At 42.5% G+C, this 23,773-nt stretch overlaps 1 protein-coding gene and 1 long non-coding RNA gene across 17 annotated transcripts in view; one reads left to right on the forward strand and one right to left on the reverse strand.

The window, feature by feature from the left end:
- The first annotated feature begins 1,019 nt into the window (after positions 1–1,019).
- On the forward strand, positions 1,020–21,640 carry LOC106009486 (uncharacterized). Of its 15 annotated transcripts, none has more exons than XR_015442529.1 (9): positions 1,020–1,441; positions 4,532–5,168; positions 5,966–6,136; positions 9,195–11,375; positions 12,632–12,796; positions 13,469–13,574; positions 16,593–16,742; positions 18,940–19,082; positions 21,463–21,605. It is a non-coding gene; the product is annotated as an uncharacterized LOC106009486 (long non-coding RNA). The 15 variants fall into 15 exon arrangements; XR_015442530.1 differs by lacking the exon at positions 21,463–21,605 and adding an exon at positions 20,258–20,413; XR_015442534.1 differs by lacking the exon at positions 21,463–21,605 and having other exon boundaries at positions 9,195–10,354; positions 10,686–11,375; positions 18,940–20,413.
- The window catches only part of Enpp1 (ectonucleotide pyrophosphatase/phosphodiesterase 1), a 64,989-nt gene continuing 50,595 nt past the window's right edge, over positions 9,380–23,773 (reverse strand). For both annotated transcript variants that reach the window (XM_004845998.4, XM_087190110.1), the window contains exons 16-25: positions 22,639–22,708; positions 21,601–21,688; positions 20,412–20,581; positions 19,615–19,666; positions 17,807–17,958; positions 16,543–16,672; positions 15,307–15,387; positions 14,400–14,532; positions 11,923–12,085; positions 9,380–10,241 (exon numbers count right to left, since the gene is read on the reverse strand). In XM_004845998.4, coding sequence (XP_004846055.2) covers positions 10,071–10,241; positions 11,923–12,085; positions 14,400–14,532; positions 15,307–15,387; positions 16,543–16,672; positions 17,807–17,958; positions 19,615–19,666; positions 20,412–20,581; positions 21,601–21,688; positions 22,639–22,708 — 1,210 coding nt within the window. In that variant the 3' untranslated portion in view covers positions 9,380–10,070. The remainder of the gene's footprint in view (positions 10,242–11,922; positions 12,086–14,399; positions 14,533–15,306; positions 15,388–16,542; positions 16,673–17,806; positions 17,959–19,614; positions 19,667–20,411; positions 20,582–21,600; positions 21,689–22,638; positions 22,709–23,773) is intronic.

Here is a 23,773-nt window from a genome sequence, read left to right on the forward strand (position 1 = left end):
GGAGAAAATGTGGCAAAATAGGAAAAGAGAAAATGTGGCCTTCCCTGGAAATGTAATAAATCGGGGGAGTGGGCTGAGGTCTGAAGATCCAGCACGGAAATTAGCTATCACTCCCGCGAGGAAGACCTTTGTGTGAGACACAACCTCTGAGAAGGGAAAGAACCCAAATGTCACAGAGAGCCTGAAGACAGCCTCGGCCCCTGTCTTCTCCCTCTACTGCCCTACCCTGCACTTGGGCCTCCAGAAAGCCGACAGGAAGTAGAATGCCCCTCCCTGACTCTGTAGTTTAAAGGGAGAACCGCCCGACACGGACCCCAGTGGGAGATGGCTACGGCTCACTTTAGGTAAATACAGTGAATCCTGATTAGGTTAAGAAGAAATAGCATGAAACCTAGCAAATATTCAAGGGGTGAAAAATAAAAAAGAAGAAAGGAAGGGTACAAGGAGGTAAGAGTGGGAGGCAGGAACCTACTCTGCCTAGAAGAGAACATATGTCAAAGAGTAAGGGAAACCACGGAAATGCTTCACACTGTAAAGCAGATTCATAGATAGGTGAACTCAGCAAATACAAAGCTCAAAGGAAATCTGATAAAACAGAAGGTGAAGTTTAGAAAGAAAAAGTAAGTCCCGAAATGTAAATGTATTAAAATGATATAAATTATAAGTAGCCAAGAATGCATAGACTTCACTGTAACATGGAATTGGGGCACATAGGGCTGTTTGAAATAATCATAAAGATCAAAACACAAAAGAAAACGATATTAAAAGAAGCTAATAAAAATGGGAAGCTAATAAAACGAGATGTTAGCCGTGGTGCAGTGTATGAATGATTGCTGTTTCCCTCCTTATACCTTCTTCCTTTTAATTCCCAAAATAGAAATAAAAATCTGTCAATTGGGAAATACTCTATTTTTCAAAGGGGAGTTATGGGGGGTGGGGAGGTCTTGGGAAGTAGTCAGAAGCCAACTTACAAGGGCTTTAAAAGGAAGGCAGAGGTTGCTGAGGAAGGCAATCGGGGCCCTGGAACCTGCAGTGCAGGAAGCAGCAGAGGAGGGCAGTGAGCAACTGCACCCGCAAGCAGAGGGATGGAGCGGCCCAGCGGGAGGCGGTGCAGAGTGTTTCCCTAGAGAGGGGCTAATGGTTGGGGAACTACATCCCTGGCAGAAGTGGGAAGTCAGGCCCAAAACAGAAAGATTCTCCCTTCCTCCTTGGGGCAGGTATCCGGGCAGAATGCTACAGGCGGTAGGAAGATGATAAACAGGAAATGCCTTGTGCAACGCAGCAGAATCCAAGCCAGAGCCAGCCTTTGGGAACTGCGTTAACTTTTCACTACGGCAAACACCAACACAGTGAGAGAAAACCGCTTGCTGGTGTTGAGCTGCAGCCAGCCCACCCCTGGGAACCGGCTGTTTGCTGCTGTTTGGAGCTGGCTACCACATACGTAAGTAGGAGCAATGACGCTGAGAATGTTTATATTCTAATTTTCTTTGGAACACAAATCTCAGGCCACCGCACCTCCACCAGGTGTGGCTGTGTATAACTCCAATTTCCCCAAATTTAGGAGCTGCATCTTTTTCATCTTTTCCCCTGGACATGCACAGAATGGTATCATTTGCATCTCCTTGATTTAATTAATGATAAGACTTTTTCTAGTTCTTTGCATTTGTTTCCTATCCGTGTTTTAATCCGGACTTTGGCCCATTTTTTAATTTCCAGTTTCCTTTCTTTGGTTTTAAGTGTTTTGGTTTTTTGTTGGGTTTTTGGTGGGGTTTTTTGGTACCAGAGATTGAACTCAGGACCTTGTGCTTGGGAGGCAGGCGCCAGAACCACTGAGCTAAATCCCCGGCTAGGGATTCTTGATTGATTGGTGTCATTTTATGCTGTGAATGCACTATTAATAAATCTTGCTGTTGCTTGGAATGTTGCTACCGATGGAGTAGAATTTGATGGATGAACTTGAGTGTTTCTGGTGTGTTTTTTGAAGAGGCAACATGACATAATATTTAGATATATGAGCTTTGCCATATACCTAAAGGGTTCAAATCCCTTGCTTGTCAGCCAGGGTTAGGGTTAATATTTTCAAGAATTGAGAAAATAGTTGAGAAAGTATAATAACTTATTCAGGACAATCATCTAGATATTTTCTTTTTGATTAAATTCTTTTAATGGTACATTTTATGTATACAATACATTTACATTTATCATTGGGTGCTTGTACCTGTTCATGATGTATCTTGGTTCTTATTTTTTCCCCATTACCTGTGCGCCCTTCACCCCCTCCACCCTTCCCTATTTACAAAGACTTCGTTTCCATTTTATTTTATTTTCTCATAATTTTTCCTTTCCATTTTTCCTTTTCCCACCTCCTCCCACCACCCCTACCCCTTTGGACCTTTTCCTATTTCAAAGTATCTATTATTAGTTATTAATCCTTTTAATCCTTATTTACACTCTCAGTTTCTCACACTAGAGAAACTATTCGGTATTTACACGTGTGTCCTATTTATTTCACTTAAGAGTGTGGCCTTAATATGCATCCATTTAGCTATAAGTGACTCTAGTTTCTCTTTCTTTATGGCTGAGTAGTACTCCATTTTATAAAAAAAACACATCTTTTTTATCCAGTCTCCAGTTGATGGGCACTTGGGCTGTTTCCAAGCTTTAGCTATTAGACAAACTGTGCTGCTATAAACATGGGTGCACATATATCACTGTGGTATGATTCTTTTAATTCTTTTGGGAAAATACCCAGCAGGGAAATAGCTGGGTGAAATGGGACCTCCAGCCCTAGTTCTTTGAGGAATCTCCACACTGATTTCCACAGTGGTTGCACCAGTCTGTACTCCCACCAACAAGGGAGAAGGGTTCGTTTCTCCCCATAACCCGCGCCAGCATTTGTTATTGGTTGATGTCTTGATAGCAGCCATTCTTTCTGGGGTGAGGTGGAATCTCAGCGTTGTTTTCATCTGCATCTCTCGAATGACCTCATCTGGATATTATTGCAATTGTCATATCGCTCTGTTTTTCGGGATGTCTATATTATTACATCACTGATTCATTGGGTTTATGAAAACTTAAGTTTCTTTTCATTTTTTAAATTACAAACAATTTTATTAGTACGCGTGTGCAGAACAGAGCGATCACATTCTTCGTGGGGAGCTGGTGCACCTGCACAACAGAGCTTCGTTCTTTCTCATCCCCTCCCTCGTACCTCCTCTTCCATTTCTTGATGCCCTTTCCATCTGAGAGCGATCCATCTCCCTACTTCCTATTATCTGTCCTTTATTTTGCCCTTTATTTATATTTGGGGTTTCTCATATAAGAGAAACCGTGTACTATGTGAGCTTGTGAGTGACTTATTTAGTTGTCTATTTCCTTCTCACTATTAACCTGAGACACCTGATGGGGGGGGATGCTTTCAGGTACTTGTAACACTTTTTAGTTCACGGGAATCGTAACCAGCGCCCTGCATTTCAAGACAGGAAGGGGCAGCGAGACAATGTCTCTCTTGCTGGTGAGACACGTGGACTTGTCTGCTCCAGATGTCCCGCGTGGTGGCTGCCCCGTGTCTCCTTCCTCCCACACTGCTGTGATTTCCCCCAGAAGAAGGTCTGGCCTGGGGTTGGGGGCTGAGGGGAGAGACCGCCCCACTGATCTCCACCTTGGCCGCTGAGTGCCCAAGGCAGTGTGGGCTGCGGGAGAAAACCTGCTCGTAGAACAGGTCCACGTGAACATTGAAACCTTGAAAAATTCCTTCTTTCTTCTTCGGCTCACAAAGTAGCAGACTTTCCACAGGACGGTGACCCTGGGACAATGGTGAACGGCTCTTGAAAGACATTCTTTGTCTTTCATTATTTGTAAACGTTCTGCCTTGTGCGCTAAGGAGCTGTCTATAAACAAGTTTCCTAACGTATCCCATTGAAAAATACCATCTGGCACCTAAAAACCAAAAAATAGTTCATTCCTGTGAACTGTCCTCTGGCCACGTAAGTGTGACCTGTGATGCTTTCTCTACCATAATGGTGTTTTGGTAGGGTTGTCCCATTGGTTTTCATTCATCTGGAGATTTCTATGGAGCAAGAACATTCTAGCCAGGCACCCATGCTAGAAACAGTGGATATAAAGATTACATCTCTTCTCAGTGACTGGTGACTCTGGAGACAGGACGATAAATACATCAATAGAAGCAAGAGATGCTAAGTGTAAAATGAAAGTCACAGCCTCTGGAAGAAAAATCCCACAGTCCTGAGTTGTAGCTCTTGTGAAACAAGGACTAAACCTCTCATCAGTTACAGTCTCAGGAAATAAGCTCCAAGGATACAGTCTTGGAGCATTTAGCTGAGAGCCACGGGCTGGGAAACACTTACACAGCGCAGGTTTGGGGAGTCCCAATGTCCTCATGAAGTGTGGTAATGGTATTCTCTAGGTTAGGACCCTGCCAGCTCCCCGGAAGCCCCTTAGAAGCTAATGATCCTCTTGCACTTATAACTAGAACGTCCTGACATTATTTTATTTCCTTTTATGTTTACAGACTGCCTTTAGCAAGCTCTGTATTGGCATTTAGTGTCTGGGGTATAGATACAACTTCTTTGTAAGTCACAGCGTCATCTACCGACACTGTAACAATATGGAACAGCAGTAAATTGCATCACACATCTACAGCTGTGCTGCGCAACTGCATGGCAGGGCTCGCCTTAGGACGTCACCTAACAGCCACAGGTCTGCTCACGTGACCTGTGCCTTGCACCTTTGGAATCTGCTCAACTCTGGTCTCCTCAAATGTAATTTAGTTCCTGTGTCTTAAAGTGCACTAGTGAGTGACACAGTGGTGCTATCCACAGATTTACCACCTTCTTCCTGTTTGTGCCTCAATACAAGCGACCAACTCTTCATACCAGACAGTGACATTGTGTCAAGGAACAGAAGAGTTGATGCTAGAGAGTCCAAAATTATAGGTGTCAACTGAAGAAAATCTGTGATAACCGGAGCACTGAGATCCATTCACTGGACTGAAGAAATTCCAGTCTCATTGAAAATCATTTCAAGTTTTCAGTAACATACACTTTGAGTTCTGAGACTCCTATCTTATTTCCTCCACATAATTGCTTCCATAAACACTTTTTGATAGTGAAAAATATCTGGATGACATGGAGCAAAATAATGAACAGGTATTGTAAAAATCTTTTGATAAATTTATTAAATTGCTTTATATCATTCCTGTGTAAAAGCAGGAGTGAATTCTGAGTTCTGAATTTCTTATATAGAAGGAAATTAGAAGTGAATTTTGAGTCAAAGCATTAGTCTCAATAAAACCCTAAAATTGATAAGTTGGGGACAAGTATAAATTGATTGCAACAGCGTTGGGTGGGAGTGAAAGAAGCTTGTTTTACGTCACTTCCTTTTGAGATCCCATGGTTTTAATTCCAGAAACTGATTCTTTTCTATCAGACTAAGACACATTTTAGGCATTTGGGGTTTCTGGTTTGGATATGATTTCCAGTAAACATCTTTATTTTTTCTTCAGCTTGTTTACCTATAATGAAAAGGATAAGTGCAAAAAATTTCACATGGAAGGGACCCTGAGTGACAATTTGGACACTTCTTGTCTGGTGTCAGTCCCTAGGCTGTTACATGCACTGGACACGTGGTTTTGCCAGAGAGTACAACTAAAAGTAACTCAAATACTGAAAGCAAGGAGATAGCCCAGATTAGAAATGCTTACTCTCCAAACATGAAATGGACTTTGGATGCTTTTCCTCTCTGATGTGGTTAATGGTTCACAGGCCTGGCACTTAGTACCAGAGTCCATGAGCTGCACACCCACCTCCTGTCCCCGCCCTGCCTTCCACACACACATCCACCCCGGAAGGCAACCAAGACTGGTACCTCTAAGCTTTGTGTGTGAATCCACATCCCTAGCTCACAGATGCCCAAATTCTGTAGAGGACTCATTTCTCTCTTACAGCATGTAGACTGGCCAAAAACCAGGGGAAGCGTCCTTGGATGGCAGCCATCATAAACTCCACTTACAGCTTATGAAAGTGCTCACTCGCCCCCAAATTCCTGTGACAAGCTTCAGCGTGAAGTGCAATCGCCACATTCAGTTTCAAAGTTCAAATGCCAGTTCCTTTAATAGGTAAGCACTTGCCCACAACACAGGAAAACTTGAAGGGCAGCTAACAACCTCTCCAGGAGAGGGGGCTGGTCCCGCCTTACCCACCTCTCCTCTCAGAGACACAGGGCCCAACGAAGGGGTAGCACAGCGTCCTGTTGGGACACACCTGTAAACATCTGCCTTCTTCCCTTGAAGGTCTGTCCTGTTTTCTCTGATTCTCAAAAATATTTTTAAATTCTGCCTGGTTCTTTTTTTCTGCCATGAATGAAGTATATGTAAAAGTTACTCACTTCATTTAAGAAGTACTGACTTGAGGTATGACGTGAAAATTCAGGATAAAAGAGGGGGGTTTCGGTTTGCACTTGAAAAAGCAAAGAATAGCTCTTTGTTGGAAAGGGAAGATAAAGGCATTCCCCCAAGTCAGCCCTCCATATCCATGAGCTCTGCATCTGTGGCCCAGCCATTTGCAGCTCAAAATTATATGGAAAGGAAATCCCATCTACACTGAACAGCGGCAGACACTTTTCTCTCCTCTGATTCCCTGGGTAGAAACAATTGCTCAATACAACATTTACACTGCATGAAATATAAGTAACCCAGAGATGGTTTATTATATAAGTGGGAGGAGATGCATATGTTATATGCAAATAATACATTGCTCAGCTATGAGGCTTGGGCATCTATAAACTTTGGCATGAAAATGATTTGATACTCAAATGTGAGAGGGGGTTTGTGCCTGGACCCAGTTCCCCATGAGTCCTGGGGCGGGGGCGGTGACTGGGTGTTCTGCGAACTTACCCTTCCAAATGGGGGAACAGAAAACAGTCCCTGTCCATGTTTTAAACTGATGCAATAATAAAAGAAGTCTTTTTCACAGAAAGAAAAGGAGAAAAAATGGAATACAATATAAGAGTAACAGAAACAAAGCTAAGCAGGAAGAGATACACTCTGCAGAAACAATCAGCATGGCAAATGTCAGTCTGATATTTCCTTTAAGAGCAGTTGTTAGAATGAAGTAAGAGAAAGAAAGCAGTCATACATTACAGACTGGCCACTGTGACACTTCTAGAATTGTTAGAAGTAGTGGCAGCATGGGAAAACACCACTCTGATTCTAATACTCCAAGGGATATTCCAGTGTCCCTTTTGACCATGTTCCCCAGGGCAGAAGCAACTCATCCTTCAAGTCTTAGCTCAAAGGCTGGGAAGCATCGGGTGTCCTTTCTTCGGGCCCTGCTCCCTCTCAGAGGTCACTCACACTGCCTCCTGCACTCCCTCCTCAAGGCTGTAAGGACTGTAACCAGCAGGCATCTCGCCATTTAATTCAGTTTTGCTAAGGTGCTTTAGGTAGAGTTGGTTGTGCGTCCGTGTGTTGAGGGATAGACACAAATCAGACACTGCCATGGAGAGGAAGTCACTATTTTTCCAGTCTTTCTGCCAAGTGCAGAAAAGGCCTGGATATTATATACCAGCAAACACAGGAGGACGCTCGTGGTAGAAAGAAGATGGGCGGGGACCTCAGGATATAAAGAACTCTCCTCTTAGCACTGGGCTGAGCGTACTGAGATTTCTTCTTAGCTCACAGAGCTCAGACTTTAACCTGGGAAGGCAGCAATCTAGAAACACCCCGCTCTCTCCAGCCAAAGGACAAGAAAAGGGGCAGAGCCAGCAAGACAGACACACAGGCTGCTCTGCTCCCGGGCAGTGCCACGGACCCTCCCACCCCATCAAGGGCGCAGTGGCTACAGAGGTGCCCAGGCCCTGCCAGCTGAGTGTCGTGGAAGGCAGAGCTGGGGCCTTAAGGAAGCCTCCCCACAATCGCAGTCCCGGGCATCTGCAGAGACCGTGTGTGAGCGGGAACTGGTGCAGGGGCATCCCTGCTAGGGCAGCACCGATAGAGAGGTGACGGGGAGCTGAACACCAGCCTACTCAGCCCAAGTGTCTGTGGAGGCTGAGTGGGGAACCTGGACTCCTAACCACACCCAGGAGGCAGCGCCCCCAATTTCCCTGTTAGGATACTGTCAGAGAAAACTGGCAAAAGCAAAGGGTTTAAATAAAAGCAGTAGTCTTTTTTCTTTTTCTTTCTTTCCTTTTTTTTTTTTTTTTTCTGAAACAGAGTCTTGCTATGTAGTCCAGGCTGACCTCAAACTCGTGGTGATCTTCCTCCCTCAGGCTCCTGAGTGCTAGGATTACAGGTGTGCACTACCATGCCTAGCTAAAATCAATAGTCTTAAGGGACAAGGATGTAGCTCAGTGGTACAGCACCTGCCTGGCAAGGGCAAGGTCCTGGGTTCAATCCCCGGTACAAAAAAAAAAGAAAATCAATAGTCTTAATAGAATCCCTAAAACATCCAGTTTTCAATTAAAAATTATTCATATCTAGAAGCAGAAAAATCATTGCAATGCAAAAAAAAGGACAACTCATAGATGCAAACATTGCAATGACAGATATTGGAGCTGTCTGATGAAGATTTACAGCAGCTATCATAAAAATGTTGCAACAGGAAATGGCAAACACACTTGAAACAAATGAAGAAATACAAAGTCTCAGTAAAGAGATAAAAGTTCTCAGCAACTAGAAGATATAAAGAAAAAAAAAAAAGGAAATTTGAGAAATAAAATATACCATAAATGAAATAAAAACCAATGGCTAGGTTCCACAGCAGAATGGACTAGATGTAGAAAAAAATCATTGAACTTTAAAACAGAAAAATACACTGAAATACACACACACACACACACACAGCCTCGGGAAACTATGGGACTAAAGCAAAAACTCTCTGAAACTTTCTAAGTTATTTAATATATTTCAGTTGCAAATTATATTATCTGCAGGTCTTTGTGGCTCCCCTGTGACAGCTGAAGAAAGATCATCATAGGAAGGACATATAAAAATCTTTGGTGTATTTACACAAAATTAGACTCAAACAGCCTCGATGTTGAAATAGCCTTTGAAGGTTCACAAGTTGGAATGAAAGTGTAGTGTAAATGGGGCAAATCAAGTTTGACTTGTCAGTTGTCAAGTCCGTAGAGACAATGTTAGGTACTATGTGACATGTTCTTTTCGTGTTCTTCTGCAGCTGCCGGGTCATCTTCATGCCTGGAGAAATGGTTATGCCTACCATCTCTACAACTGATGCCACCCACACATGCTGACAAGTTCCCTAAAGTTTCACCCAGAAAAGACCCAACTTTAACAGACTAAAAGAACCAAATTCAGGGCTATTTTCAGCTTCTACCAATTACCAGGGAACAGAATAGAATGTTTCTGTACAAATGTAAAATTTTATAATAGGTAGATACACTCAACTCAAGTCTTCACTCAAAGTTTAACTTGTTACAGCCATTAAATCTGAAGAACTCCAGTCACAATTTTTAAAACCTCACAAGATTAATAACTTGGCTTTTGAAGGAGTATACAGGAAAGGTAAAAAGAGGATCTCAGAAATATTTTGGCTTCCGTTAATGTTTTGATTAAAAGTAAAAAAAATCCAATTAAAAAGAATACAGAACCACTTTTAAATTCTTGTAGAGATACCAATGTAACAGAGGCCATTCCGGTCTCATTAATTAGTCTAGAGTCTGCCAACACCATAAAGGTTTATTGTCGATAATGCAATGCTAATATCTGGTGTCCAGACGGTCTTCACAGCTATTTCTCTGTGAAGAGAAGTAGAAGAGCAGTTAGGGACAAGGTCTGTCTTTCCTCTCAGAAGAATAATGAGCACAATTCTTGCACATTATGACTGTGTGAGGCACAACAGGAACACCTCCCACTGAGTCCCCAAGGTTCCCTGAGATTTTCGCATCACAGAGGAGTCCTGGTTCTAACTCTGCTCGCCAGTTCCTAAACGATGTGACCTGGTGGGTGCCGGACTGTGCAAAACACGAGATTCTCTCAGAAAGACTCATGGTGTGCTTTCTGATTATTTCGGTGTTTTTTGGAATTAAAAAAATCAGTCTTCTTCACTAAAGGTTGCCAAATGTGTCTTCAACTTCAAAATGTCTGAAACTGGCTGTTTTCTTTCTTGATAGAAGCTGAGCCCGGTGATGTGTTCAACATCTGTAACCCGTGCTCTGTGTAACATTAACAACTCTTCAATCCATGAAGATCCACTCTTCTCATGCTATGAGGGTGGAAAATAAAGAAGTCACCAGGGAACACACAGATCGCTTCCTTCAATCAGCTCTCCACCTCTCCCACTTCATCTGTTATGAGATTTTGGAAATGGCAGCTGCTGTAAGATTTGTTAGGCATAACCCACCCCCACATTTGAGTAGCTCATTCTCTAAGTAAACGTGTATGCTTATTTAGATCAGTCAACTTTGGGGAAAAAAGAAAGTATACCTTAACAAATAGTTATGCAGTCCACAGAGATTTCAAGGAACATCATTAGTGTGGGGTTAAAAAACAACTAGAAAACTAAAACTACTATGACGGTAGAAAGAATATAGGAATTACTGTGAAGAAACCTGGATGCAAATCCTGGTTCTATGGTTACCTCATCAGGTCAACCAATGCAGATTATTTAACATCTGGATCTTGATTCCCTTACCTGTATCCCTTCTAGGGTGGATGTGAAGACCAAGCGTAATGGTGTGCTCAACTGTGCCACACAAATACTAGTTTTTATGAGAATGCATTATCAACATAGTTGCATGAGAAATGGGATCGGGAGAAACATAAAGCACAATTTCACTTCTGCTGACAGAGGAAAATCTTAGAGGAGATGAGATCAGGAAAGAATTAAAGGCAGATATGCTGACAAATGGAAGCAGAGGCGATAGCTGAATCGGGTAGCAGAGGTGGAAATCATACATGCACATGGCAGTGTGTTTCTGAAACGGGCCACTGTGGTTGGTCAGGTGAAGGAGGTGTTCATAGGCTGGTGGGCTATGATTGTACTCTAAAGACATCTAGACATCTGTCAAAAAAGATCCATGCACCCTTGGGACACTGTTGGTCAAAAGTGATAAATACAGACTTTTCGTATTAAAATAGACCAACAACTTCCATTTTCCCACCAGCCTCCATCTGCCCACCACCTCACCTTCAGTCTCTTCCCAGCCCCACTCCTCACTCTGGCTCTAAGGGGAACAACCCGGGTACAACAGAGTCCTTGACCAGCATGTACTTGGCATCTGTCCCAACACTCAGAGGAACAAGACTCAGAAATCCATGGCAGTCAACTGCTCCCTGAGGCTAATACCCAGCCACCCCATCCTTACTACTTCAGCTGTGAAACAGAAGCAATCAGTAAGTAAGTATAATATACCTTCAACCAATCCTCTCTCTGGTTCAAGTCCAATGATTAGTATCTTCTAGGTACATTTCCATTATAGAATTTGATAAAAATGTGTTCATCTACAATGGTGGACTGGTAGAGCTGGAAAAAGAACTCAATGCCTGGCTCGTGGAACTTAAAAATCTTTCAGTTGATGAGATGGAAGCATAACCCTGTGGCTGCCTCCTCCTTTTTGCCAGAAGAGCAGAGAATTGAGATGAAATTTAGAGAAACAAGAGCCATCTTCCACCACACACTAAGAGTGGTGGAGCTTTCTGGAGAGACAGGAATGATCTGGATCTCTAATGGTGCTGCTGACCCAAAGTAGCATCCCAAGACTGAATCCCTGAACTTCCTATCACGTGACGTGACGATCAGCCATCACATTACACACTGTGCAATTTCCCAGTCCAAGGTCACTCCAGAGTCGTGCTCTTTCCCATAGCAATCCCCAGTGTAGATGCACATGCAAGCACACTCGTGTTCCACATGGGTGGGAGAGAGATAAAAGGGCGCTACTTACAGCACAGCTCTCGCGGTTGTCGGGCCTGTGAGGCAGGATGAAAGCTGTGGTATCTAAGTCTCCACAATACAGCGGGGTCCCAGACGCATTTTTACAGCTGGTGAGCACAATGAAGAAGTGGGTGGGAATCAGAACTTCTTGGTTACGGATGAGTCTGCTGTTTCTGGAAAATATGCCAATATTCACCTTCAGGTAGAAACAACTTTCTTTTTAAATTTTTTTATTAGCCCATGTTTGCAGCACTTTTACACTCACCATGGGGAGTCGGTGCATGTGCACCACAGCTTGATTCTTTTTATGTCCTCTCCTCTTGTCCTCTCCCCTCACAACATCTCTCAGTTCCCTTCCCATTTGCAAAAGATCCACACCCCATTTCCTCTTGTCGGTTTTTATTTTATTCTTTAATTTATTTGTACTCTGAGTTTCTCTTATAAGAGAAATCATACGTGTTGGGCATGGTGACACATGCCAGCAATCCCAGCACTCCGGAGGCTGAAGCAGGAGAGTTGCTCTAAGGGGAAAACTGACCTGGGCCATACAATAATTTCAAGGCCACCCTGAACTACAAAGTGAGACCCAGTCTCCAAAAAACAAACCAAAACACCCATATGATATTTAAGCTTGTGTATCTTACTTATTTCACTTAACATTATGGATTCAAGATGTGTCCACTTGCCCACAAATGACTTATATTTACCCTTCTTCATAGCAGATTTGTGGATCAATGGAACAAAATAGAGGACACAGAAGTGACCCCAGGCAGATTCAGCCACCTGATCTTTGACAAAGGGGCCAAAAACATCCGCTGGAGGAAAGATGGTCTCTTTAACAAATGGTGCTGGAAAACTAGCTATCCACATGCAGCAGATGAAAGGTAACCCCATATCTCTTACCATGCACTAAACTAAAATTGAAACGGCTCAAAGACCTAAATATTAAGACAGAAACAATCTACTGAAAGAAAAAAATAGCTAGAATTCTTGAAGTCACAGGCATAGGCAAGGTCTTTCTGAACAGAACTATTTTTAAAGAACATGTCAACAGAGCATCTCAAATTCAAACTGAGTCAAATAATGAAACATACTATATGAAATAATAATGAAACACATTATAGGTAATCATAATGCCCCAATGTATTCTGCCAGATTGAGACTAATAGTAAGAAGCTCCAAATCATTTTTATTTTCTATTGAAATTTGAAATGTTTTTCAACCCTGTCTAAAGACTCTAGAATTGAAACACTACAGAAAAATATTTTGAATACTTATAAGATTCTAAGTCATTACTGATAGTCTTTATGCAGTTATGACAAAAAATGGACAGAGAGAGGGTGGGTTAGGGATTTTCATCCCATCAGATGGGATGTTGTTGTGCATTCTCCTTTGCTTTAACTGGATTTTTCTGTCCAAAAACTTCAGCTTAGCTTTTTCAAAAATTGCAACCTATTGAGGATGGCCCATGTGATCCATCTACTTCAGTGTAACTCTGTTTCTTTTGCTTTAAAGCTGTGTTTCTTTGTTTTCTTCCGCATTTTTCAAAACTGAAGACAGTTGGGACGGCTGCCTGCGAAGAAGATCTCATGTGGAATCGCCATGTTCAAGACATGGCAGCTCATGGATCCAGCCCAGGCTGCGAGGGGAAAGCCTACGCAGGTCTCTGTCCAGCTGTTATGGCCTGTGAGCTGCTGCATGGGAACTTCCTGCTCCATGCGACAGAGTGAAAGCCTAGGGTTTTGCAGCCCAACGTGCTTCCAGATGTTGGGGGGTAAACAGCAGCCCTAAGTCAGCCCAGGAGAAAGTTCTCAGAGGGGTTGGATCCCCCTGGACTCTTCAATCTTTGTCTTGTGATCTTAATAGCAAAACTGCTCCCAAAACTCTTGCAATTCTAGTTCTAATAAAGCGTAAGGTGGCTCAGAGGTAGAGCGCTTGCCTAGAGGGAGCAGAGCCCTGGGTTTCATCCTGAGCACCACAAAAAAGGGGGCGGGGGGACCAATGAATTCCTAAAACATGCACCCGCCCCCTATTTCATAAACAACACCGCTGATGGCTTCCCCAGTGTGACTGCCTTAGCACTGCATCCAGCTGGAGTTGACTGAAGGCTGGGACATTAACCCAAGGCCACCAAACCAGAGAGGCGCTGCAGATCTGTAACTGCTTGTGGTATTGGCAGCCACGCTAGAGAGCTCTAGCACACTGGGATCCCCACACCTGGCTCCATGGAGGCGCTCAACCCTGAGCACAGCATTTCAGGGGAGTTCAAGAAGTCCTCAGCCTGACTGGCTGGGAGAGAAACACGACTCTCACACTGAGAGAAGATTTTACCCAACACCGAGCCAAACATCCAAATCCAATTTCCTGAGTCTTGGTCAGCAATGTCATGTACACAGGGGTGACCTGTGCTGGATGGAAAATGTCCTGCAGCCCCACGAGATGCCCACGCCACCGACAGCCACCTGTAAGCGACAACACCGTTCTTACTGCTTCAGAGTCTCGGCAGAGTCGTAGCGTCCGTCGAAGTCAGAGTCAAACACAGGCCCGCTGACCACGTTGACGCCGTTCCTCTCCTCCGCATACCTCGGCACAACAGTGTCATGGAAGTAGTGCCATATAACTGGAACAAGAAGGAAGACAGCGGTCTCCAGAGAACAACGGTAGCACGCGATCCTGGGGAATCAGCCACCACTATGACCCACATCAGCAGCTGCGATACGTGCAGATAAAGTCCAGTGTGAGCTGCCAAATCCATTGTCAGCTCTGCCCTTTGGATGGACCTACAGCCAGATGCTGGATTCAACTCATTTTTTGTGAATTCCCAATTGTGCACCTGATGAGCCGAGGAACATGTGTTATCATGAAGCAGTATGCTGTCCCAAACAAGGGAAATGATTCAGACTCACTGTTAATATCTGAATTTTCCCTGTGAAACTAGTCACAAGTGTTATGGATGTAACTAAAACATCTCATAAGCTCTACATTAATATTCATATATCAGTTTAAGTGTGAATGTGTATTTTTGCACGTAGGAGTGAAATGCTACAATAGCTAATGGTGATGTAAACTCTATTCATTTTTAAAATAAAAACAATTACTGGGAATTTCCAATTTGTTAAATTGGGAAATAGACGAAAAGTTGAAATACATGGAACCCTAGCCCTAACCCCTAACCCAAATATATATAATTTTTAAATTTTTTGTTTTGTTTTGATTTTGGGTTTTTTTGGTACCAGGGATCGAACTCAGGACCCTGTGCTTGCAAAGCAGGCCGCAGAACCAAACAAAGCTTCAAGAATGTATTTGATATTTACTTGTTGAGTTTAGTCCACAAATCCTATTAAATATAAATTATACCCGTATGTACTGAAACTATAAAGTTAGAATTTTTTACCTTGAAAACTGTGGTACATTGGCACAATATTAGTAGTAAGCAACGCTTCAGAATATATTTGACTGGAATCTTTACTTAGTTCTAAAAAGAAAAACACAGAACAATTTTTCATTCTTCACAGATAACATTTAAAATTAGAGTTTCTCATGGTGTAGGCTGGGGGGATTTAAACAAAATTAGCTGAGCAACTTCTTGCATCAGTAAAACCCTCTCAGGTACTGAAAGAAGGTCAAATGTAATGCATCTGATTGGGCCCTTTAACATTTTTAAACTTTTCCTTCTTCAAGACAATTTATCAAAGAGATGGAAACTGCAATAAGAAGATCCTCAAAAGAAACACATTCAAGCTTTCCCTCTCTTGCCTAATTTCAGCTGAGGTGCATGGAGCTGAGTCTTCCTTCCCTAAGGCCTTCACAGTGAGAGGGCTGAGCCTCGCCAGCTTGGAGCAGCACCTTCCGCCCAGAGCACCCCCAGCCCCGCCACTGTCTGGTGGCGCAGGGCCACTCCGTGTGGCCTGAGGCTTGGACCTGTCTCTTGATGATGCAGCGGCCCGCCCACTTCTGGCTGTGGACACTTTCTCGGCCCTGCAGGATGCTAAGGGACTTCGTGCACCTCGGGCATCTTTGCCTGGTCTAAGGCAGCCCTAAGGTGTCTTCCCCACCACTGGGGAAACCAGGGCGCCTGGGCCAGAGGGCTGTGCCTGGGGACCCCGCCAGGACCAGCACACACCAAAAAGGCTCAGCTGCCACCTAAATCTAGGAAAAATCAGTTTCTTTTCAGACGACAGAGTTCTATCTCCTTCCTAAGAACCCTGATGCCTCCTCTCACTGGATTCTACCCAATTCTGTTCTAAAGAAATAAATCAGATAAAAGGGAAGAATGTTCTATCCACAGCATCTGCACCAGAGCAATTACTCTCCAAACAAAAATAAAGTGTTTGTTACACACTTTCCATTTCTCCAACAGTCACAGACTTGGTGCACAATTTTTACCAGTAAATGAACAGGGTTATGTACACTGGCCCATAATGTATGGAAGGCTTTGCCTTTTTCTCCTGACTAGTTGTGTTTATTTATTTATTTACTTAGGTACTAGGGACAGAACCCAGGGCCTCACACATGCTAAGCGACACATGCTCAGCCCTATAAGATGGATTTTAAAACAGGAAAGAAATGAAGTGTGGAAGAGAACAGAGAAAGGCAGGGTCAGGGACGAAGCGGGGAGGAAGAGGCTTACGTGGTGGGGTGAGGAATCCATAACTCATTTTGGCGTTGTTTTTATAAAAGGAACATTTATGGACAGGACTAAGAGGGATCCGAAGGTCCTGGTACACGCAGTTGGAGAAGTCTCCTGTAGAGAAGCCACCCTGAAGAGGAGGAGGAAACAAAGCAGCAGGTCTTAGGCACCAGGAGAAGAAACAGTTGCTCTGTAAACAGGTAAAGGGGACTTGTGCTGTCTGTCTGCTCATGTTCTTAACCTTTTTCCCAGTTTTCCACTGGGATATTCATCTTTTTTCCAACTGAAAGTCAAAGATTCTTTACAGTGTTCAGGATACGAACTCCTTGTCGTATGTATGGGAACACCTTCCTATACTGTGCGAATGGTGTTTATGTTTTTAACTATAGTTCTAAGCATTTTTACTCAGCAAAATGCTGATTTTTAGGGATTTGAGTCTACCTTTCATACCCAACTACACTGCCAAAAGCCGTTGGTGAATTCATGCAGCTTTAATTATGTCAGAAAACTGAAAACTCAAACTGAATCAATCACCACCATAATTAAGGTGGTAAGCAACAATAAATATGAGGGGTGCCTACAAAATATGAGGAATGCTATGTATCATGAAGTCAAGTGAAAAACGGAGTTAAGAAGCAGTCTTCAAAATTTTTTAAATTAGGTTCAAAAAACTACACGAGTATGTGAATGTGTATATATTTTTAACACAGAAATTACATATGTACACACATACTCTGCCTTTTCATTTATCAACCTCAGCGAGTGTTAACAGTAATTGTATTAATTAGATCCAATCACTACCTTCAGTGAAGCTCTCTCAACTCCCCTGTAAGCGCATCCTATAGCTTAAGTGTTTCTGAAAATCTGACAGTTGACACCAGGTAAGATGGCTTGCATAACATTATAAAGCACCGGGGCCAGGGATGTAGCTCAGCGGTACCACACCTGCCTAGAAAACGCAAGGTTCTGAGTTCGATCCCTGGTACTGGAAAAAAAAATGATGAACCATCTTAAAATATAAAAATGAAGACCAAAGAGGTACATATTTCTCACCTCTGAGAAGTTTGCTCTGTGGCGTCTGAGAGTCACACAGCTAGCAAGGGGCACACCAACACCCGGGACCTAACTTTCTGCCTTCCTGTCCAGCATCCCCTGCTCTGGGGACTGATTCTGGGGCCTATGTAACTGTGACAGACTTGCTGTCAAGGCCTTGTTAATGGTGACCCGAAACCCACACGCAGCCAGAGAAGCGGCAAATACTTGCATTTCTGTCCACGGTGTAGGATGTCCAGAGGGGCATGAGGATGTCGTGGCTGTACCCGCTCACGAACTGGTGGTGGTACAGCAGACACACGCTGCTCTTCTGAACAACGCGGGGCCTTCCGAAGGGTAAAGCGCCTTGGTCAATGTTCTTCTCTTGGGCCACAAAGGGAAAAGGAGGCCACTGTTTAAATGCAGTTCATGTGCACTGTATAGTAACGTATGGTAATGCGCTCATCTAACCCTTTCCTCCACTTGATCATGTTGAAAACTTGTTTTTATCTTAAAAAAATAAAAATAAAAACCAACAACAACTCATCAAAAGAGCAGCCTGGCTTGGTAGCACATACCCATGATCCCAGCACTCAGGAGGCTGAGGCAGGAGGATCACTATGAGCTACATAACAAGCATAACCCTGTCTCAACAAAACAAAAAAAAAGCAGGGCCATAAACAATTAACAAAACCAATGTGGTTCATGGCAACTTTTGCTTATAAAGATACTGAAAGATCAATGTGTTATTGGGCCGGGGATTTAGCTCAGTGGTTCCGGTGCCTGCCTCACAAGCACAAGGTCCCGAGTTTGATCACCAGTACCAAAACAAACAAACAAACAAAAAAAGATCTATGTGTTATCAAAGTTTACAAGGGGATACTACATGAAACTGCTAGAAATTCCAATTAATTAGGACTTACATTACCAATGTTTTTAACATTATACTAATTACTCATTCTTCAGGACACGCTGCACAGCAAAAAATTCAGAACTGAAATGTGAAACTGAACTGAATGAAACAATATAGATATTTATTGCCTTTTTCCAAATATCAAATGCTTTGATGAATTCTTTCGTATCATCTAATTAATTCTTTCATCTCCCTATGAATTAAAGTTATACATCTATTTTACTTAGGAGAAAACAGAAGCTCACAGGGAAAAAAAATACTTCTTCCATGAACATCTAGTTCCTAAGCTTATACTGAAGTTCAGATCTACTCCATTCTGAAAGTGTCACCCGTTTTTATATTCTGACACATTGGAGATAAAAAAAGTTTCTCCCATCCCAACATTTAGAGTAGGGATTTTATACAAGTAGGTTCGTGTCAGGATTAAAGCAGACTTGACCTCTATCTTCCAGCAAGAGAACAATGAGTCAAGTAATTTAAGGGCCAGAGATTTTATCAAAGTGATTCTGAACATCCCAGCCAAGACTGAAGAATTTCATCAGTCACCTATATGTTCTTAATTTTCATTCAGAAGTTACAAAGAAATAGCTCCCAGGTAAGTAAATCAATGTATAACTTCTTATAATTAATTAAAAACCTGGTGAGATAAATACCAAACCGGTATCTTGTCTGTATGTTTTGGATTTTTGAAACAGGGTCTCACTGTGTGTAGTTCAGGCTGGCCTTGAACTTGCAGAGATCCTCTTGCCTCAGCCTCCCTAAGGCTGGGATTACAGGTGTGCACCACCACGCCTGGCCTGAACCAGTATGTTAAGTGAAAATTTAAGGCTCCGTGACAAACATAAAAAATTTCAAAATTTCAAAGCACTTCCGTAGTGTTCACTAAGAGTGGCTCAGATTTCAGTAAATGTGCCACACACCATTTCCACTGTAAAATGGCCCTTCTTGCCTTATGACTAACAATTTAGACTGTCAGGCAGAGCGATGGCTATGTTTCACCCTGTGGGCCTCTGTGATTGCTTTCATTTTGCTGGTTCCCCCTAAATAAGGCCCCAGACCAATTCTCTGTGGCTCGGGCTGCTGAGAAAAAGCCGTCTCCACCGCCAGCTGGGAGTCACGTGTGTTACCTTCCATCCTGGTCAGATTAAACTGCGTTTGAAAATCCTCAATGGGCAAAATCTAAAAACAAGTTTATAAAACTAGGTTAGGGCTGGAGAGACACAGTGTAACTCTATAACACACCACTTCCTCCTTAATCAGGCTCAATTAACCCGACACAGAACAAAGATAAGATTCACAAGAGTCTTGTGTAAGAAAAACGTTTGCTTCTCCGTGAGTGAGGAGGATGAGAAATGAAAACTGTAATAGGGCCAAGACTGTCCACGTAGGGATAAAGCGGGTAATGAAAATCAGAAACATAAATCCTCCTTTATACTTCTTGTCCCTACTCCAACTGTCTCTCTGTGAGCCTAAGTCGGGTCCGAAAGGCAAAAAGAAGACTGAAATAAACCCTTCCCATCGCGACCTTTATGGCTGACTTCACTTTGGTTCATCAGGTCAGGGATTTTTCATCTTCTCGCACCAGCTGTTGAGATACTTAACGGGTACTAATTATTAAGATAGCCACTTTCAACTCCCGCGAACAGAGGAGTGAAAAGAGCAGTGTCATATATCCATTTCATACAAAAACGCTGTTTTCCCCTAAATCCACAGTGGGTTGGGCTCTTGCAGTGAGGGAACACTGTGATGAGTTTACTCAATTCATTACAGCTCCCAAGGACACAAACAGCTGCAGATGCACAAGCCTGGAGGAGCAAAACAAAGTGGCCCCCGAGGAGAAACGGCCCTGGGTCCACCTCCTGCTCATAAATGTCCCACTTTTGCTAAGCATTTCTACAGCACTCGCTCTGCGGAAGCTGCTCACCGAGGGGTCACAGGAACAGCCGAGGTTGTCTCTGGGAGTTCCTGTAATGGGACATTTCACCGGGGGGTATGCTTCTTTGGGGTGCTTCGGGGTGTAAACAGGATGCTTTAGGAGATGGTTAAGACTTCCGTGGGTTCCATTATTTGGAGCAGGCGTCAAGTTCAGTAAGTCTGCATAATTCCAGGAACGGGAAAGAGTTACTTAGACGTTCCAAAACCAGGTAAACAGACTCATACTACAATGTGTACGTTTTTCTTTTTGTTTTTTTGGTACTGGTGATTGAACTCAGGACCTTGCACTTACGAGACAGGCACGGTGCCGCTGAGCTAAATCCATGGCCCTACAATTTGTATGCTTTTAAAAACATATATGAGTCTTTTGCCCTTTTAACTAAAACTGTAAAACTTTCTTGGCTTTTGGACTATTTATGAGTATGCTATTCTGATAACAAATACTGATATGTATGTTCTACTTCCCTATAAAAAATTTCTGAATTTTAAAATAATAATAGCAAAGAATAACTATATATCAGCATGGATTTGAGCATTTTAGGATGTATTAGTTCATTTAAAGTTATTGGCTCCCATTAAAAGAATTATACTCAGGCCAGGGATTTAGCTTAGTGGTTCCACCGCCTGCCTCATAAGTGCAAGGTCCCAAGTTCGATCCCTGGTATCAAAAAAGAATTATACTCAAGACATATTTAATAGTTTTGCAAATGCCCAGTATTAGCAGAAAAAGGACATAACATTTAAAACCCAATGCCCAACAGCAGTACTAGTTCAAAAGATACAGACTGAATAAAGAACGGACCTGACGTTTCTACAACCTTGACATTGCCATCCATCCAACTATTATTGCTACCAGAAGTGCCCCCATTTTGTCCACTGTCACTTCGGCTTCTACCGCTACTCTGACCCAAGAGTTAATTTAACCCCAGGGTCCAGCACTGTGCACATGCTTCACTGAGTGCTGGATTCTACCAGTGTGTACCCCAGATGAAAAGTCAGACAAATAATAAGTATCAACATTTTGCATATTTTTTTTTCAGTTGTGTCTGGGTCAGAAGAGGAAAATGAAAATGTCCTTCACCACCATCCCCACCGAGCTGCCACCCCGTGACCGACTTAGGATAGTCCTACTCCAACCCTGCTCTACGACAGGAGGAAAGGTCCTCCCTCACACTCACCACACATCAAGTTATAGACTTCAATGTTTTCGAAGGTGTCAACCTCAACGCCATGCTTGAATCCGGGTCCATAGCCGATAAACAGAGCCTGGGTTGGCCAGAAAAGTACTTCGTCAGTGCAGTTCAGTTACGTGTAGAGTTGGTGCACAACTTTACACTACATGCATTGTGAGTGTGTTAAGATGGGGGAAACACCATGCTTTGGTGGGCCTTGTGGGATATTGTCTTAACCTCCATCGCTTGTATGATCTAGATACCTAGAACATTTCCCTTAGCTTCACTACTTCCTGACTTGGGCATCAGGACAGAATGGATGGTGAACTCTCTTCTCATCTATGAACTGGTATACAGTATCAGGCTCACCCTGCCCACCTCTCACAGTGCTGCAGGGAACAATTTAACTATTTTTTGAAAATCTATAAGTGCTAGGAAGCATGTGTGTAATCCTACCACTCTGGGAGGCTGATGCAGGAGGGCTGCTAGTTTAAGTCCAGGCTGGGCAACATAGCAAAACAGTGTCTCCAAAAAAAAAAAAAAAAAGGCCTGGGGATGTAGTTAAGTGCCAAGATCCCAGTTCAATCCCCAGGACTGAAAAAATAAATAAAATAAAATGTAAGATATTATCTCTTTTCAAGTCATAAGTATGATACCTTTTCATCAAATAAATCACTGGCTTTCTTTTGTAGTGGGGGAATCCACTTAATAGAGCACAAATAATTATTAGAAATACAGTAAAATGGTATGTTATCTGACAGATCCATAAACATGAATATAAAATATTAACAAAATCCCTTATTGTCCAAAGAAAAATAGCTATATAAAAATTTGCTGAAGAAAAATAATGATAACTTTTGTTTTTAAGTCTCCCACTTTACATATTAGCTTCTCTTCAGGTTTAATTCAATTTTTTTTAAGAATACAAGGTTTTCAGGGCCAGGGATTTAGTTCAGTGGTTTCGCCGCCTGCCGTGCAAGTGCAAGGACCCGAGTTCAATCCCCAGTACCAAAAAATAAATAAATAAATAAAAGGTTTACTTACTTGCATATTTGAAAATACATTGTCAGAGCCATGAAATCCACCTCCGCAATATTTTCTTTCCGTGGGATTCCTATTTTGACATGTATGAATTAATAAAGTGAAGTCTATTCATACAATGTAATCGATAACTATGACATTTTCATTAATAAAAAACAAGAAACTACTTTGGTTTTTCTTTTACCCTTTATTTTGCTCTTTATTTTTTAGTTTATAGCATTATTTATACAAATGCTTACATAGAGGACATTTAATAGAGACAGTGAAAATTTAGTAGCTACCCAAATTACTTAATCCTCTCCTGTATAATTCCTTCAAAACACAGCCCACATACCATCTGATCAAAATTAACTTTCTGAGACATAAATCTCATCTCAACATAATGTGAATATTATGTTAAAAACTGGAGAAAAGAATTTCAAAGTAGATCCTCTGAGACAGAGTACTCATGTATGTATATCAAGGAAGGACTTTGTTAAACCAACATAAAGTAAATAAAACAACTTAGCTTTGAAATACCTTGTTTTTCTTCTTGGGTGCTTTGATTTTGTTTTGTTTTTTATTTATTTATTTTTTATTTTTCGGTACCGGGGATTGAACTTGGGACCTCGTGCTTGCAAGGCAGGCAGTGGAACCACTGAGCTTAATCCCCGGCCCTTGTTTTGTTTTTTGAGACAGGGTTTCACTATGTAGTTCAGGCTGGCCTGAAACTCATAGTGATCCTCCTGCCTCAGCCTCTCAAGTGCTGGGATGACAGGTGTGCACCACCAGGCCTGGCTTCCAGTTTTTCTTCTTTAAGCCACATTGCTTAGAGTTGATTTGTTCATGAAGCAAAAGAGGTGACCAACCCTTAGCATCCAGATGAAGTGCTTTTGAATCCTGACTATGACTATATAAACTAGCTGTGACTTTACACAAATTTAATTATCTTCTCTCAATGTGTCATGCAGGTCATTAGTAAAAACTCAATGATACAGGGTGAAAAAATGCCTGGCATGTGGTATTTAGATAGTCAGTAAGTACTAATTCTCCTACAAGAGTACAAATCATCCCAGCATTCAGGAGGCTGAGGCAGGAGGATCACCAGAAGCTCAAGGCCAGCCTGGGCTACATAGTGAGACTGTCTCAAAAAAATAAA

This window comes from Heterocephalus glaber, unplaced genomic scaffold (genome assembly GCF_053883595.1).
Source record: "Heterocephalus glaber isolate CG9 unplaced genomic scaffold, H.glaber_assembly_v1.0 deba00001550, whole genome shotgun sequence".
In the NCBI taxonomy this organism is placed as follows: Eukaryota; Metazoa; Chordata; class Mammalia; order Rodentia; family Bathyergidae; genus Heterocephalus; species Heterocephalus glaber.